The sequence below is a fragment of the Myiozetetes cayanensis genome, unplaced genomic scaffold (genome assembly GCF_022539395.1).
Source record: "Myiozetetes cayanensis isolate MyiCay16 unplaced genomic scaffold, myiCay2020 scf7, whole genome shotgun sequence".
Taxonomy (NCBI): Eukaryota; Metazoa; Chordata; class Aves; order Passeriformes; family Tyrannidae; genus Myiozetetes; species Myiozetetes cayanensis.
The window spans coordinates 26142340-26158123 of record NW_026087964.1 but is presented as its reverse complement, the minus strand read 5'-3'; the positions used below and the strand labels follow the sequence as shown (position 1 = coordinate 26158123).

Genomic DNA, 15784 nt, shown 5'->3' with positions numbered 1-15784 from the left:
AGGGTGCTAAATTAGCTACCAGAGTAGGCATGACGGAGAAAGGCTTTTATCATAGACTGTTCTCTTCAGTTTGAACACATTTGCTTGAAATTTGCTGCATGATGCTGTCCAGGGAAACAGGATTTTTTCTCGGGATGCTGCAATTCGCCGGTTTCTGAGCTTATTGCAGAAGAAAAAAAGATAATCTTTAAACTGAGTGGATTTGGTTTTGTTTTTTTTTTTTTTTTTTTTTTGCTGTCTCCTCTTTTCATTGCCAGAGGACGCGAACCTCTTTCACCAGGGAAGGATCACCTGTCGCTTTAATCCTTAAGGGAGTTATTAAAAAAAAAAAAAAGTGAAATATTTTATTTATTTATTTATTTATTTATTTATTTATTTTAACCGGTGGAGGCGTGATCGCGGAGAATGAGACTGAGGGGAGCTGCCAGGGTTTGGAGGACAAGGCTGAGTTTAGGCTGGAAACTGAGAGACTAGATTCCCCCCTTTTCTTTTTTTTTTTTTTTTTTTTTTAAGTCTACCTTTTTTTTTTTTTGGCACAACTTCCCTACTTTCCGGTCCGCTCCGTTCAGTTTCGCTCTATGGACAGATCAGCAAACCTGGACGCGGAGGAACTCAAGGTAGGCGACCCGCCGTGTGCCGTCGTCGTGACGGGGCTTGGATCCCCCCCTGCCCTCTCCGCCTCCCGGCCGCGGCGCGGGGGCTGCGCGGGGCGGTGCGGGCGGTGCGCGGGGCTCCCGCAGCCCGGGCGGGGAGCGCGGAGCCGGGCGCGGCCGCCCCGCGGCGCGGGGAAGCGCTGGAAGGCGGCTGCCAGAGCCGAGCGCGGTTTCCCCTCCGCCTGCAGGGCCCCTAGCATCCTTATGATAGTGTTAATAATGTGGTGATGATGGTGGTGGTGATGGTGCTGCCCGTGTGCTCTCGGCGCTGCATGAGCGCCGGGGGCAGCGGGGAGGAGGCAGCGGCGGACCTGCGGGTTTCCCGGCAGAAGTTGGCTCCGAAGCCATTCTCGCCTGGGCATCTCCTCTTCTGCGTCTTTCTCCTCCCCTCGCCGTCGGGAGCGAGGGGGAAACCCTTCCACAACCCCCCACCCCCGCCCGGGGGGCGCCCGAGTCCCCCAGCTGAGCAGAGCCGAGGCAGTGCGGCGTGATGCTGGGCGGGAGGCACAGGGCCGGCCTCGGCTCCGAGGCCGCTGGAACCATCAAACTTTGCATTAGGACGGTGAGAGCTGTGAGGATTCTGTTCCCCCACCACCATCCCGGCCCAGCTCTGCCTCCCACCCCGCTGAAGGAGCATGCCTGAGAGCGCTGAGCATGCTCCTTTGCGGAGATGGAGAGCCTGCCCACACCTGCTGCTAGACTCCCTCCTCCCCCCCCGGCCCTGATTTGGCTCAAATCATAATAATAAAAATCTATCTATCTATCTATACGCGGTAAAGAGGGTGGCTGGCTCAGGGGAGGCAGCGGCGAGGGAGCGGGCGCACGGGGCGAGCGCAGCGGGGCCAAGCCGGAGGGGCGGGACACACACACATCTCCAGCCGGTGGTGGCGGAGGTAGCGCTTAGAAAAGCGATGGGAGAAGAGAAAGGCTATATTGTACCTCAGGCACAGCCATCCTAGGGACATCCCCTCTGGGCGCCAGGGCTCTCCTCTGGGAAGGTAAACTGGTGAGCGCTGAAGTCCTGCTGAGGGCTCCTTTCCTTTTACAAACCAGACCTGAAAGTACTTCAGGGTGCTAGTGTGTAAGACATCAATGACAAATAGGTTCATCCCCCCAGTCTTGCTCGGAACTGCTATAAATCCCCCCAGGGAAAAACACCCCAGGACTGTGACACTGTATGAGTATTTGAGGTGACGGAAGCGCAGGACGGGAAAGGCGATAAAAGAGTTGATTTGCTTGAGAACTGCTGATCCTCACAGCGCTTGCACCGCTACCACACCGCAAACGCTCCTTGCCTGAGCTGCCGGGGAGTCCTCTCCCTCCTGCCTCAGCCTTCTCAGCATTCACAGGAGGCAGCTGGCCTGGGGAAGGCAGGAGCCGAGTCTTCCGCTTTCGGGGGGAGAAAAGTTTTATTGTACCGGATTATTTTTAAAGGGTCTTTAAAGAAAATATGTTTATGCTACAAGGGGGCAGCACTTCGTATGAATTGTCCGTAAAGCCTGAGGCACGTCCCGCTGTGAGCCGGGCATCCAGCACGGGCTGGGGCAGAGCTGTGGGCTGCCGGTAATCCCGTAGTCATCTGCGCTGTGTAGGGACTGAGCGACCTTGAGCAAACCAGCAGAGCTGAGAAGTAACCATCGGCACTTTCCTCTTCCCCCCCACCCCTTCGTCTTATAAGGATGAGAAGAGGTTCCAAAGGAGACATTTCTGCAGATGCTGTTAGGATCTGGGCCGCTCTCTGGGATCAGCCACTTTGTCACGTTGCTTCTCCTGTCTGTCTTTTACCGGTGTTTTATTGACGTGTGGCTGCTGGGAGAGATCCCAGGCGCCAGCAGGACGCCGCCCGGCACGGCCGCGGGAGCGGGATCAGGATGGGGAGCGGGATCAGGATGGGGAGCGGGACCAGGATGGGGAGCGGGACGCGGCCGCGCCGCCGGCAGGGGGTGGTGCGGGCCCGGCCGCCAGCCCGCGGCACCGGGAGCAGTTCCCGCGCCGGCAGCGCCGGGCGCGCCAGACCGCGGTGCCAGGCGGCAGCACACCTCTCTCCAGCAATTTGGGGTTTCCCCGCAGGGCGAACCGTTCAGCCTCTCTCCCACCAGCAGCAGTACAAGGTGGGGGGCAAAGCTCTTGGGGGTCTAGGAGGTTCCCAGCTGGTGACCTTGCTGTAGTTGGGCACAGTAAAGAGTTTCTCCACTACTGCTCCAAGTCGTGAAAGCTTTCATCAATTTCTAGGTAGCCTCAGGAGAGCTGAAGTCATTTCAGTGCTCCACTGCTTTTCTCATGGGCCGACACAGCCCTTTGCCAGGCCAAAGAGCCAGTCAGCGTGTACAGATAGCAGGCAGCCAGAGGTCCTGAGGTGTGCAGTGGACTCTCTCCCACACCACACTGCACGGAGGGCTCATGTCAAGAATGTCAAATATGGTAGCGGAGTGTCATAGCAGAGCTTGCCAAGAATTCTGGAAACAGGCTGAACACCGTGTTTCTTGATACTGGGTTTTCTCCATTATGACAAACGTATGCCAGTAAGCAACAAAAAGAATAGTGACAACTTCCCTACTAATGCAGATCAAATGTGCTGTCTCTAATGATAAACATGCAATAGTGACACTGGAAATACATACTATGTTTAATATAAAGTTTCCATACATCTCATATCAGGTATTAAATACAAATTTGAAATCTGTGTTGTTTATTGCAGTGATTGTAATGAGTTCTGAATTATATGTGTTGATGTATAATGAATAGATATTTTGAAAGGTGGTTTTGTGAAAAATTGAACAAGTATCATGTGTGCAACACCTGCTAATGAGGTTAGGTGTGCTTCCCCTTACTAGTCTGTGCATGAAACCCTGACGAAAGAGATCAGTACTGAAAATAGAGACTACTCTTCCAGAGGTTTTGAGCTGTTCTGGTTTTCCTTTGATCTGTCTCCTGTTCTGTCTCAGATGCATACAAGAACTTTCCTCTGACTTTCTAACTCACAAGCCTGTGGGGTTTTTGTTTAAAAGGAGTAGTGCTGAAAACACAAACTAAATAATTCTGTTGTAGTTACACTGTAGTCTTGGGTTTAGTGTTGTGAAGGACTTTAGGTTACCTAAAATGTATGTGAGAGTCTATGTCTACATTTTGAACATACATGCACATGTATTGTTATGTGAGTGTTATGCATTTTATAGGACTTTTTATTTTATACATGTGTATAAAACATGATAACTTACTTTGCATTTAGTGTAGTCAAAACTTATGTTGAGGCATGTAATTGCTTGAAATTGTCTGAGCTTGATTTGCAAAGAACAGTTGAGAGACATTTGTGTTTGCTGGTCTCTGTTGATTTGTGATTTTCGTTGACACTGCTTGTTACAGATTTTGTCCTTCACATTTCCTCAGTCATTTGACACACAATTTTTCTAATGTATATCACAAACATTTCTCTTACTTTTGTTTAGAAACTAGAGTCTGTGTACAGTCTTAGATAGCAGGAAATAGTATTCCTTGTAGTCTGTAAAACACTGATACTTTTCTGGAGAAAAGTTGATTTGTAATTGAATGTGTCATAACAGTGAGATTATTAATATGATGGAATAAAAAAACATCCTGGAAACCATTTATTACCTGAAGACAGTGGTTCAGTGAGAATTTTTCTTCACAATCCCAAGATGTTTTTTAATAGTGTGTTTAAGTGTCTTGAAATTGCCAGTTTGAATATGCAAAAAACTTTAAACACTTTACTTCTGAATCGTCTTGTAAGTATTATCTGAATTTCTTTATTCAGTTCATGAGAGAATATTTATAGTCCATTTACAGTTTACGTTTCCTGGTGATATAAAATTACTCACTTAACAGCCTCATGAAACTGCTCACAGCTGAGGTTTTTGCAATAATAGTCTTCCAATGTGATCTATGTATTTGTGAAATATTTGATTAAGAAATTCAAACAAGGAAACCACAAGGGTTTAAACAAGGGGTTGATTCAGTAGTTTTGAGGTCTTAAACATTCAAATCACTGCACTATTTAAATTAACAGTAGAAATAATACCCTAAGGAATTCTGTAATTTTAAAATTTATTTATTTTTTAAACAAAGGGGCCAAGGAAATTCATGTACTTGGTGTGGTGTGGGATGACTTTTGATGAGACAGTCTTTCCATAATGGAAAGGATAGTACTCCATAACACTCAACATGCTCTTATGAAAACCTACTTCAATTATTCAAGTGTCTGCTTGGGACATGGACATCTTAGTGTGGATACTGAGATATTAGTCTTTTTAATGCAAAACCTCTTCTTCCCTTCTCTACCTGTTTTCACAGTTTATTAGGGTCCTATCAGCAATACTCAATGAAGACAATTAGCCTTTGCATCCACAGTAAGAGAATTCAGCCTTTAAACCATTTTTCATGAAAGGTCAAGCTGAAATGGTTTTAAAGTAATATACATGCAAATTCCTTTTCTCTGTGTTCCTCTTGTGGGATTTCCTCTCCATCTCCCAATATGTATAGACTAGACATAGTCCAGGAGGCTGGAGAAAATTCTATATGTGAAATATAGTTGTTCAGCAGACATAGAAAAAAGGTCAAGACAATGGCAGCGCTCTCACTATACACTTTAGAAATCATTCGTGTACTATCACTGCAGAGAATCAGTATAAACTGTGCTTTTTGACATTGTACATTACAGCTTTGCTAAGTTCAACATTCTTTAAATGGAAAAATACATCAAAATCTGAAGGCTTGGTTAAAGGCAAAAAAACCAGTTTCTCTTCCTGTTTGTCACGGATTTGGGGGTAAATATTGTTTTCCTCCTCTGCCACTGTATTGTGCACTTTAAAAAAATAGATATAAGGCATTTACATAAAGGTTAGCAACAAATTTTTTTCTTCTTGAAATAGAAGAGGTTAGTGTGTGATGCCACTGAAAGCTGGGTTGTTTGTATAGGTTTGAATGTAAGATTTGGAGACAATGCTAGACTCATGCTAGAACCTTTCAAAGATTAATCACTCTGATGTGAAGACATAGTTGTGAGTCCCAGTCACGCCTTCTTATTATGTGCCTTAACCTTTTGGAGGTTGATACTGCTTTCCCAGCTTCCTGATTAGTCCAGGAGTAAGATTGCTTGTAAAGTATTATGGCAAAAATGTCACAAGAGATTTTTCCTATGAAATCATTTCACATTGTGGTATTTTATATAGATTTTGTAAATCCATACCCAACATACTTGTTTCTGTGTCCAGCTCTAAAGATCCAGTATTCCAAAGGACAAAGATAAGGATTCAAATGTTAATAATAAAAAAGGCACACTGAGTTACAAATAGACTCTTTTCTCACAGGGAACATGGAAGTTCCCTGTAGGGAAAGTACTGTCATTTTCTTCTCTCCTTCAAAAGAAACCTGGAGAACATGGGTTAGAAATTGTACTGTTGCCTTTATTTTGCCATCCTTTGTACATTTAAAGAGCTTACAGAAAGGTTCTTAACGCCTTGTTGTAGTTTTGGCTGCAGCCATTATTAATGCATTGCAAAGCCAGAATTACTTAGCAGTCCAAGAAGGAAGACACATTTATCTACTAAGCCATCTGATCCTCTGCTTATTCTAAGATACTGTGTGTTAACTCTTTGATCCACAACAAAACACTTTGTGAAGAAAGATACTGTGAGGTTGCTATCCACAAGCACTGGATTTTGTTCCTTGTCATAGGAAGGAATGACTGTTGGCTAAACCTCAATACTGAGATATACAAAATGAGAGGCTGTATTCTCAGTACTGCAGCTAATACCACAAGGCCAGATTTACAGAGGTACTAAGTCAAAGCAAGCTTCTGGTGTTCAACAACTTTAATAAAAAAAAAAAGTGTTCTTTCTGTACCTGCCTTGTTATACTTCTAGATAACACCTTGGGGAGGATTGTGTGGTATAAACCCTGTGTATTTGCACTGATTGAGAAGTACTATACGAGGACAGAGTATCTTCCTGCAATTTAAAAGTAGCAGTACTTAACTGAATCAGTGCAGTTACATCAGCAGAAGCACATCAGTGATATGCCTAACAATTGGTGGCACAAGTAGTAGAATGCCTCAGGCATAAAAATCTGGCCTTTAGCCATATTTCTCTCTTTTAGCAGTCCTCTTCAGTTCATGTGGGAAGCACGGTCTGAAATTTATAGGTTCCACCTTCCTGCTCCTACAACTCTTGAACAGACGAATTATGTTAGTGAACGGAAGCTTTCACTACTGAAAAATCACATCCTTTCCAATTTGTATTAAGGTAATTGTGTACATTTACTGGTAGCATATAAACTGAAAACAGAATTAATTTTAATTTGTGCTTTCTTTGTACTGTGATCATGGTGGAAAGTGGATCAGATCCACATGGGTATCTTTGTTATTTTCACTCTTCAAGATCAGGTTGATGATACTTCTACTTCTTAGTAATGTAGGTCTTCTTCTACTCAAAATTGTTCATCAACTATTTTGAGTTGGATTCAAGAAAGGGGAAAAACTTGCTAACTTCATCCTGAATACAGGCAATGCAGTTGCCCAGGTATGCTGGGACCTGTAGTTGAGAAACAAATGCTGTAAACCACTGAAATTACAGGTAGCATTTCTTCCAAATGAAGTTAATCAGTAATAATAAATTATATTATTTCTAGTTAAAGCTAGTCCACGTGCACAAAGCACTCCATAAACAGTTCTGCCCTTTAACTAATTGAAGACAAGTAAATGAACTGTGTTAGAGAAAGGTTTCATGTTTGCTTAACTTAGACTTCCATTTAACAAATTGCCAACATACGTGAAACAATAAAAACTAAAAGTAAAAAATCAATAGTGCCTTTGCTGCTTTATAAGCTAGTATGTTTCTGCACATAGATCAACAGAGATGACAAAGGTTGAAAGGCAATCTAAAATTTCATGAGTTACCTATAATAAAGGGGAAGAGAGCTAGTTGAATTAAGCCTCAGAATCTGGGCTTCAGATTTAAAGCCTTTTATGTTGCCTTCAATTTAAAGCCTTATATTGGAAAGAGTGTTAAATCTGAACTCAGAGAGGTACCTAGCTGTCACACATCCAGCCTGCCTGCTCTGTGCTGGGAGGGCTCAGGGCTAGCTCCACTCTGTCTTTCCTGATGACACTTGAGGCTGGGGCAGAAACATGGTTTGGTTACTGTACGTAGCTTTGGAAGTAGGCAAGACATTAACAAGCTCACTATGAGAGCTCCAAGTCCTGTGTTTTCTAGGAACATTCATTGTTTACCTTAGGAGCTGCTGTGAGGAAGTTGCCTACAGTGCAATGGAGGCTCTGTCCTGGAAAGGAATCCACAAAGACCCCACTTCACTCACCAGGCACCAAACATTTGCAAATGCTTCAGTTTTCCCTAGTAATGCTGCTTAGGCACATCACACTAATGACTAACACATTTGCTTGCATATTTCCCATCTGGACTGAGAGGAATATTTTAGGATTTATCCTGTTTAGGGGCATTCATATTCATCCACCAGATCTATTGAATTCTCCTGAGGACTGAGATCTAATGAGGGTGCTCAAGGGTGATTTCTTTGCAGACATTGATTTCAGCACACAAAAGTGACCCCAATGGCTTTCACTTGATAAGTGGCCAAATGAGGTAAAAATTGCCTGGGTCTTCCATTTAATGTGATTTTTTTACTATTAGTTCAAACTATATGTATTTAAAACAATAAAATGAGACTGTAGCACAACTTGAAGAGGTTGTTTCTATTTTGAAGAAAAGATTGAGCCAATTTTTTGTATTCAAAGTGGTTGCTTGGTCATCCTAGTCCAGTAGAACATTTATGAATGTGAATCGCAGTTAGTAGGGAAACTTCTGTCAAGGTTGTAAGGCTTCAGGACACATGCAAGATTTTAGTCTGGTTTTTGTTGTTGTTGTTGTTTTGTTTGTTTGTTTTGTGGTTTTTTTTGTTGGTTTTTTTTATTTTTTTCCTACTTTTTGGATAATTTGTCTTGGGTAATTCAGGAGTCTCCCTGTTGAGCAGGCTGGCTGTTGTAAATCCCATTCACTATGTAATACATGTGTGTAAGGAAGGAAGTTGAATAATCTATGCCTTAATAAATGGCAGAGAGGATTTCAGAATACATTACAAAGAAACTGGACATTTTTTCAAGAAGACTACTTAACCTTAAAGCTGAAACTTGTGGCATCATTTATTACTTTCAGTAGTCTGAAAATTAGCTCTGAGTAAGTACAAACTAGGAGACGCTCACTACAAAAATCCACTCCTCCAAAACAACACAAAATCTAATCTTCTCAGAAGTTTAGAAGAGTTCAGGCAAAAAAGACAAAAATTTGGGACCAAGATTCATCTGTGTTTTGTTTTGCTTGAGTTATCAACAACAGATGGTAAACACTTTGTAGAAGTCATAAACTGAGTTACTCCTGTTTGTGGGGTACCTAAGGCATCTACCCTTAGTTCTAACCTTATACTGTCAGAAACTCAGTTCCCTCTGAAGGTTCAGACAGCTACCAGCACACAGGCTTGTATCGATTTAGATAAAGTACCTGGTACATAAATACTGATAATAATTATCTTCCCTTTTATTTCTAGGATTTAGTCCTATCATGAGACTGTCTAGCTGTGTCAAACTAGCAATAAGCTGGTATGGACTCCGCCTTCCTGTAGGAGCTGGGTTGACATCTACTGTTTCAGATGCATATGGTTTCGAAATATTTTATGTACCATTTCCCAATGACTTCTGCAGTTGAGCAGACATGAGATGAATGCAAAACTTGTCTGTCGTAGAGACTCATGTTCTCACTTAATCTTCAGGCAGGGAAAATTATTCTTCAATTTCATCAATGTTTTATTAGATTTTTCTGAAAAATCTGGCAGAAGTATATCATTCTTTAGAGACTAACAAGTTAGTTAACATGTGCTGTTTCCCCAGTACTGGCACTGACGTTGTCATTTCAGTAAGTATATCTTGCTTTCAAGGGAGTGAGTTACTATTTTTAGAATTGATCTCATACCTTCCTTCATTTCTCCCCCAACTCATTATGAGTTGCAAGTGAGTATGTGATTGGAAAATGATCTATTTGCCCAGAAGAGACCTCTCCCTAGTTAAGCTCCCTATTTTGTTCAGTATTAATTTAGATGAGGTAGATAATATTCACTGTTCATGTAAATATGTCATCTACTCAGTCTAGTGAGACCACTTGTGTTGTTGATTAATAAAATTATGGGTATGTGAGTAGTATCTTTGTGTCTCATGATAAGATTTCCATCAAACTGCTGACAGGCATAAAACAGAAGGCACCTTTTGCTGAGATACCGTCTGTCCTATTGAACTTGGGCTTTTGTAAGCCTTGATCAACAAATGAATCTACCTAACAGGCAGAAAATTGGAGTATGATGAGCAGAGCAGAGAGGGAGCACTAGGAGAACTGTGCTGAAGCCTAGCACCTGATATCTTAAGAATTATGGATTATATTGAGTAAAATTCATTTTGGTCTTGGGCATATGCTGCTGTATCAGATTACAATGCTATTATTTTGTCATAGACATGCAGAGCTTGCCAGTGCCGTTTTAGGATAGCCAAGTGGGATGTAACGATTTGAAGCTGAAAGGGAAGGCTGAAGGGTACAACAACAAATGACAGCACAGTGATGGTGTGCTGAGCTTGTGGCAAACTGAATCAAAATGGCTGTATGGCTGTCTGCACTGTTGCTGATGCCTTACTGACGTATCTTAATTATTCACAGATTTAGCACTATATTTTGTAATTAAAAAAAGAAATAGTGTTTTATGCTAGTATTACCAAGCAGTAACTAAGGCATGTGCAATATTTAATGCATGTAAAAAAAAAAAAAAAAAAAAGAAAAAAGATGAGTGAAATTTATCTCCTGAAGTGCTAGAAAACTCAAATGACTACTCAGAAAATTTGTAGGAAGCCCATGTCTGTACACGTGGACTTGCACAGGAGGTGATGGGACCAGAAAAATCTGACAACCTAGGAAAACAGCTGATGTTTCTATTGTCAGTATGAGTTGGGTGGTGTTAAGAATCTACTGTCTTACTGTTCCAATGGAATGTTACCACTGAATTGGTATGCCATATGTTTTATAGTTTGCTGCTCTAACTATAGCATCAAAACTTGTGCTCCTGGGCAATGCAAATTTCCCCTAAATCATATGAAAAAAAATTAAGACCCATTTAACTTAGCTTTTGCTGGATATTATATTAGAGAAAAACTATCTTCTTCTGTTGAACAGATGTACTTTTCTGTTTCTTATAATACCAAATAACTTTTTTGCTACCTTAACCTTTAATAAAGACCTAATGATACTTTTAGAGACTGGCAATCACAGTTACCAATATTGTTTCCATCTGTGGTGACTAAGTATGCTCCTACAAATAATAAAATAAATAGACTTACATTTTTCTTATGATGATGCCGTGATTTTTATTTACAATAAAAGTCTAGTTGAATTGCAGTTTCACTGACTCACCACATTTTCGTCTGTGTGCATGAACTTGTTTACATTTAAAATTACGTATTTCTTTAATAATTGATAACAATGCCAAAAGTTCTATAGCTTTGATAAGAAAATACTTCATGCATCTTCTTGTGATTCTCCCAGATAAAGCCAGTAGCATGAAGAAAAAGGGAGCAGGAGAGATGACAAGATGCAAGTCTACTGGAAGAAGCCAGTAGCACAATGTGAGCCAAATGAGGGTGCCTTCCACTGTGTTACCTGAGTCAGTTTTACACAGTTCTCTGTTTTTCTCTCACCCTTATCTGACCTCTGAATCAGTTGAGCAGTTGTGAGTTCACAATTTTTATAGCAATGATAAAGTACTATAAATTTTAATTTTAGGGGACATGAACACTTTCAAACCAAGATCCAAAGTAAAATGCAGCTGGCTCAGCAGTAGTTAGTAAGCTCTCTTGAAGGGGCAGTGGGCAGGTAGTAGCTGGTAGTTGGAGCATCTTAAGCTGGATCATCACTCAAAACCCAGAACTGCTGTAACAGTGTTAAGTGCCCCTTCTGCATATGATATTTCCTGGACTCTGTGTAGGCCAAGTTGCCACTATTTCAGAATTATTTCAGAATTATTTCAGAATTTGGCCCGAGAATCATGGCATAAGGGCAGATGTTTGAAACACAATAAACAAATTGCCTGCTTGCTGCAGAGGGTTATGATGGCGGCTTTGTTTCTTGCTTCTTTTATTATTATTTGCTTAAACGTTTTTTTCTTCTCATCTTGTAAGCTAAAAAAAATAATTAATTTGAAAGTTTCACTGTGAAAATACCGTTTTCTACATGAGGAAATGAAATACCTGTTTCCAGTTCAAATAAAAACTCAGCTTCCCTTACCTTGCAATCATTTGCTGTTCACTTATATGTATTTTTACCACAGTAACATAGAAAGAATTGTTTTTTTATGAAATAATTTATCTGAAACAGACTTAAATATATCCTTAGAGGACTAAACATGAAGCAGAGTTAGACTTCCAAACCAATCAATTTTGTTTGGCACACAGCAATTCCTTCTACTGTCAGCAGGAATAAAGTTTACTGCTGTTGGAAACTTGTAAAAAGTCAAATGTGTTTCCTGTAAAATGCCTTGTCAACTGCAAGTAAACCAGACCACACATTTCAAGAACGAAGCATTTGTTTATTTTACTATCTATAAGGTTTGTTTACCTTCTCAGAAGTAGTTACAAGAATATGAATTGAACAAAGAGAAGGAAATGCTGTATTCCTATGTGGCCAAGAAATCCTGCTTAGTTTAGTGACCTGAACTTTCTCAGCCAGAATACACAGGATTCAGTTGTTCATCTCATGGAGAGCCAAGACATGCCTATATCCAAATGCTGAACTACGATTAATATGGATGGTTACACTTCAATAAACCAGATTGGATGGATACACTTCAATAAAACAAATCCTTATATAAGTTGTATCACAATTAAGTCTTAATGACAGACACGATCCCAGCTTTTTATTGAAAAAATACCTTCTGTGAACCTTTCAGGGGAAGAGGAGACAGGAGGAAGAATAACCATTTGTCTGCTCAATACAGTCTGTTTTAATGTAGAGCCAGTTAAAATAAATAATATAAAAAAAATAATCTACCTTTAAAATCATACCTTATAAAAGAGAGGTAAAATTGTAATTCATCCCTCACTTAATAGTCTGTATCAGTATCAGTTTGATGGGTAGTTTGCTTTTATTGGCACCTCTCTCTGAAAAAACAAAACAAATGAAAGCCTCTAAGCTGTAAATTTTCACAGGCCAGAGCTAAGAATGAAATGGCAATATTGTTTTCTGGGATAAATCAGCTGCTACTAAAAAAATTTCAATACCAAAGGTTAATAATATCATCATCATCTTGAAAGAGACCTGACTGCCTAAAGGCAACTTAATTTTAAACACTGAGACAAGTCAATCAGTATACACCTAAAAATATGTATCGAGGGATGCAGTTTGCATACATTACAGCTAGTTTTTTCTTTCTAACCTGTGAGATCTTGAATTCTTTCATTTACCTATTCAGGAACATAGACTCAGGTGCATTTCTTTTTAGAGTATCGATCTGCTTGTTGCTGGTCACTGGGTAGAGAAAGAGAGTTTCTAGGGGAAGTACAGGACACAAAGAAATAGCCTTCTACTCAGAATTCTGTGCTTCTTGTCCTAGTGTTAAAACATCTCTTTTACAAGACTATTTGTCTGGGTCTAGGGGGGATGTTGATGAGCTGAAAATGTAAATGTCAGCTCAGCCAATGTCCATTGACTGCGGCCTGAGAGGTTGGAAGGTGGGCCCATTTCCCGTTTTTACATTCTGCAGTATCAGAATTGATAGCCGGTAGCATTTAAAGTAGCTAAGGGCACAGTGGAAAGCAAAATACAGAGATGTCAGTAAAGCTATCTCAGTGCTTTTGGGACCACTATCCTGGCTCATGACTAAATGGATGTTTCTGACCAAATGCCAACAAGTTTGGCAAGACTGTGTAAAAGAAAAAAATCAACAGAATTTAACTTTTTTTTTTTTTAATTAAAATATCTGTTATGAGCTCCAAGTTTCATGAAACCCAGTGTCAATGGTGCAGGGAGGAACACCCTTTCACTTGATACACTTTTTTACACCTTGTAGTTTGAATATGCTATGATTTGATTTATTATATTAATATCTACATAGGCTGTAAATAAGGTATATCTATTCATAGACACAGGGTAAATTAAGAAAAGTATTATTTCCTGGACATCTGCTTAGACTATCAGCCTTAGAAAGAAAATACCTCTGGTCCTTTTAAGTCGCGTGGAGGAATATGATTTATGGATGATAGTATAGTAACCCATTGACTCCTGGAAAGAAGTACAGCAAACCTGATTTTAGGTGTGATGTAGAGCATAATGAATGCAGGAACGTTGCAGTTTTATCAAGGGCATTGGTCTTGAAACTTTTCTGAATAGTCGTTTTGAAAGGCTGTCAATAGCTAGGCCAAATAATTAATACTGCAGCAAAATATCAGTGAAGAAAAATAGTTGGTGACAAAATACAGAATCATAGAATAGTTTGGATTGGAAGGAACCTTTAAACCTTTAAAGGTCATCTAATCCAACCCCTCTGCAAAGACCAAGGACATCTGTAACTAGATGAGGTTGCTCAGGGCCCTATCCAACCAGACCTTGAATGTTTCCAGGGATGGGGCATCTACCTGTTGCAGTGTTTCATCACCCTCATTGCAAAAGACTTCTTCCTTATATCTAGTCTGAATCTACCCTCTTTTAATTTATCCCTTGTCCATCTCATAAACCTTCTTTAAGAACTGAAAGATCACAATAAGGTCTCCCTGGAGCCATGGACAAGGAGCCCTGGATCCTGTACAACTCCAGCTGTCTCAGCCTGTCCTCACTGGAGAGGTGCTCCAGCCCTTTAATCATCTCTGTGGTCCTCCTCTGGACCCACTCCAACAGGTCCTTCCTGTACTGGGGACCCCAGACCTGGATGCAGTACTCCAGGTGACGTCTCAAAAGAGTGGGATAAATGACCTGCTGGTCACCCTTCTTCTGATGCAGCCCAGGATATGGTTGGTACTCTGGGCTGTGAGCACACATGACCAGCTCATATCCACAAGGTACCTGTTCCAGGTCTTCCTCCAGTTCTTTCATCTATGTGTACACATGCCTGTATCTCTTCCTAAAGAAGCAGTATGGAATAAGCAGGCTCATCTGAAGTGACAATCAGTTGTCAGCTGCTCCACCCCTGAGGTTTCTTTGGTACAGAAATTGACATTAAAACTACTACATTGCATCAGATTTTTAAGAAATTTGAAATTTACTTTGGGGAAAGACTTGTTTCCTCTTTTCTCCACAAAAACCAAGATCTGTATGAGACATCTGCTTTATCTGCACAATTAAAGGGAATAGCATGTTCTGTTTTCCAAATACATAAGCAGGAAAATAATTTCCTTCAATAGCTTGCAGCTGATATGGAGAAGGAGGACAGAACATAATAAGGATAATACAAGATTTTGATTCTGTTCAAATGATTTTCCATTGCTTTTTTTTGCCTTACCTCGTCTGAGTTAGCCTTGTGACCTTTCAGTAGTTTTCTGAAAAACTTCCCTAAGAAAAAGGTTTTTTGCTGGCCAGTTTGCTGATATTAGTGTATTGTATTAGCTGAACCAAAGCCATCTTTCTTTTTGAGTTCTGCTTTCCTCTCAATATAATTATTCAATCCTTTTCTAAGTAACATGTGTATTGAAAAGTATATATATGTACATACAGGGCTGTATGTGTATACAGCTTTTATAGGACTGCATTTTTCATTTTTTTCTCATTTTCAGTTTTTAAACTTTCGTTTGACAACAGTGCTATAAGAGGTGTGCTTTTGTAGCATTAGTCTCTGATGGTTCATATCTGCTTTCATAAGCGCTCATCAGAATGATCTCATTAATTTCAGCAATATGAGGAAATATTTCCTGAGATTTTTAGATTAATATTAATTTTTAAGACTTAAACATATGAGCCCTCTATTGTGACATGTTTTTAACAGAAGAAATGCTCACAGAAGCAGGTGTGAAAAATTTTCCTGTGTCATGATTGGTGAGGTAGGTACCAGATTTGTGCTCGTTGACCTTGTTGTTGTCTAGTGACTTT

The 15784-nt window shown here is 40.7% G+C and overlaps 1 protein-coding gene across 7 annotated transcripts in view; it reads left to right on the top strand.

The window, feature by feature from the left end:
- The first annotated feature begins 541 nt into the window (after positions 1–541).
- Positions 542–15784, top strand: part of SGCZ (sarcoglycan zeta) — a 442608-nt gene continuing 427365 nt past the window's right edge. For 6 of the 7 annotated variants that reach the window (XR_007631760.1, XR_007631761.1, XM_050337614.1 and 3 more), the window contains exon 1: positions 542–617. Coding sequence is in view for 4 of the 7 variants with exons in the window: in XM_050337614.1 (XP_050193571.1) it covers positions 579–617 (39 nt within the window). In the remaining 3 variants the exon portion in view is untranslated. The remainder of the gene's footprint in view (positions 618–15784) is intronic. The other variant, XM_050337619.1, reaches the window with a different exon arrangement.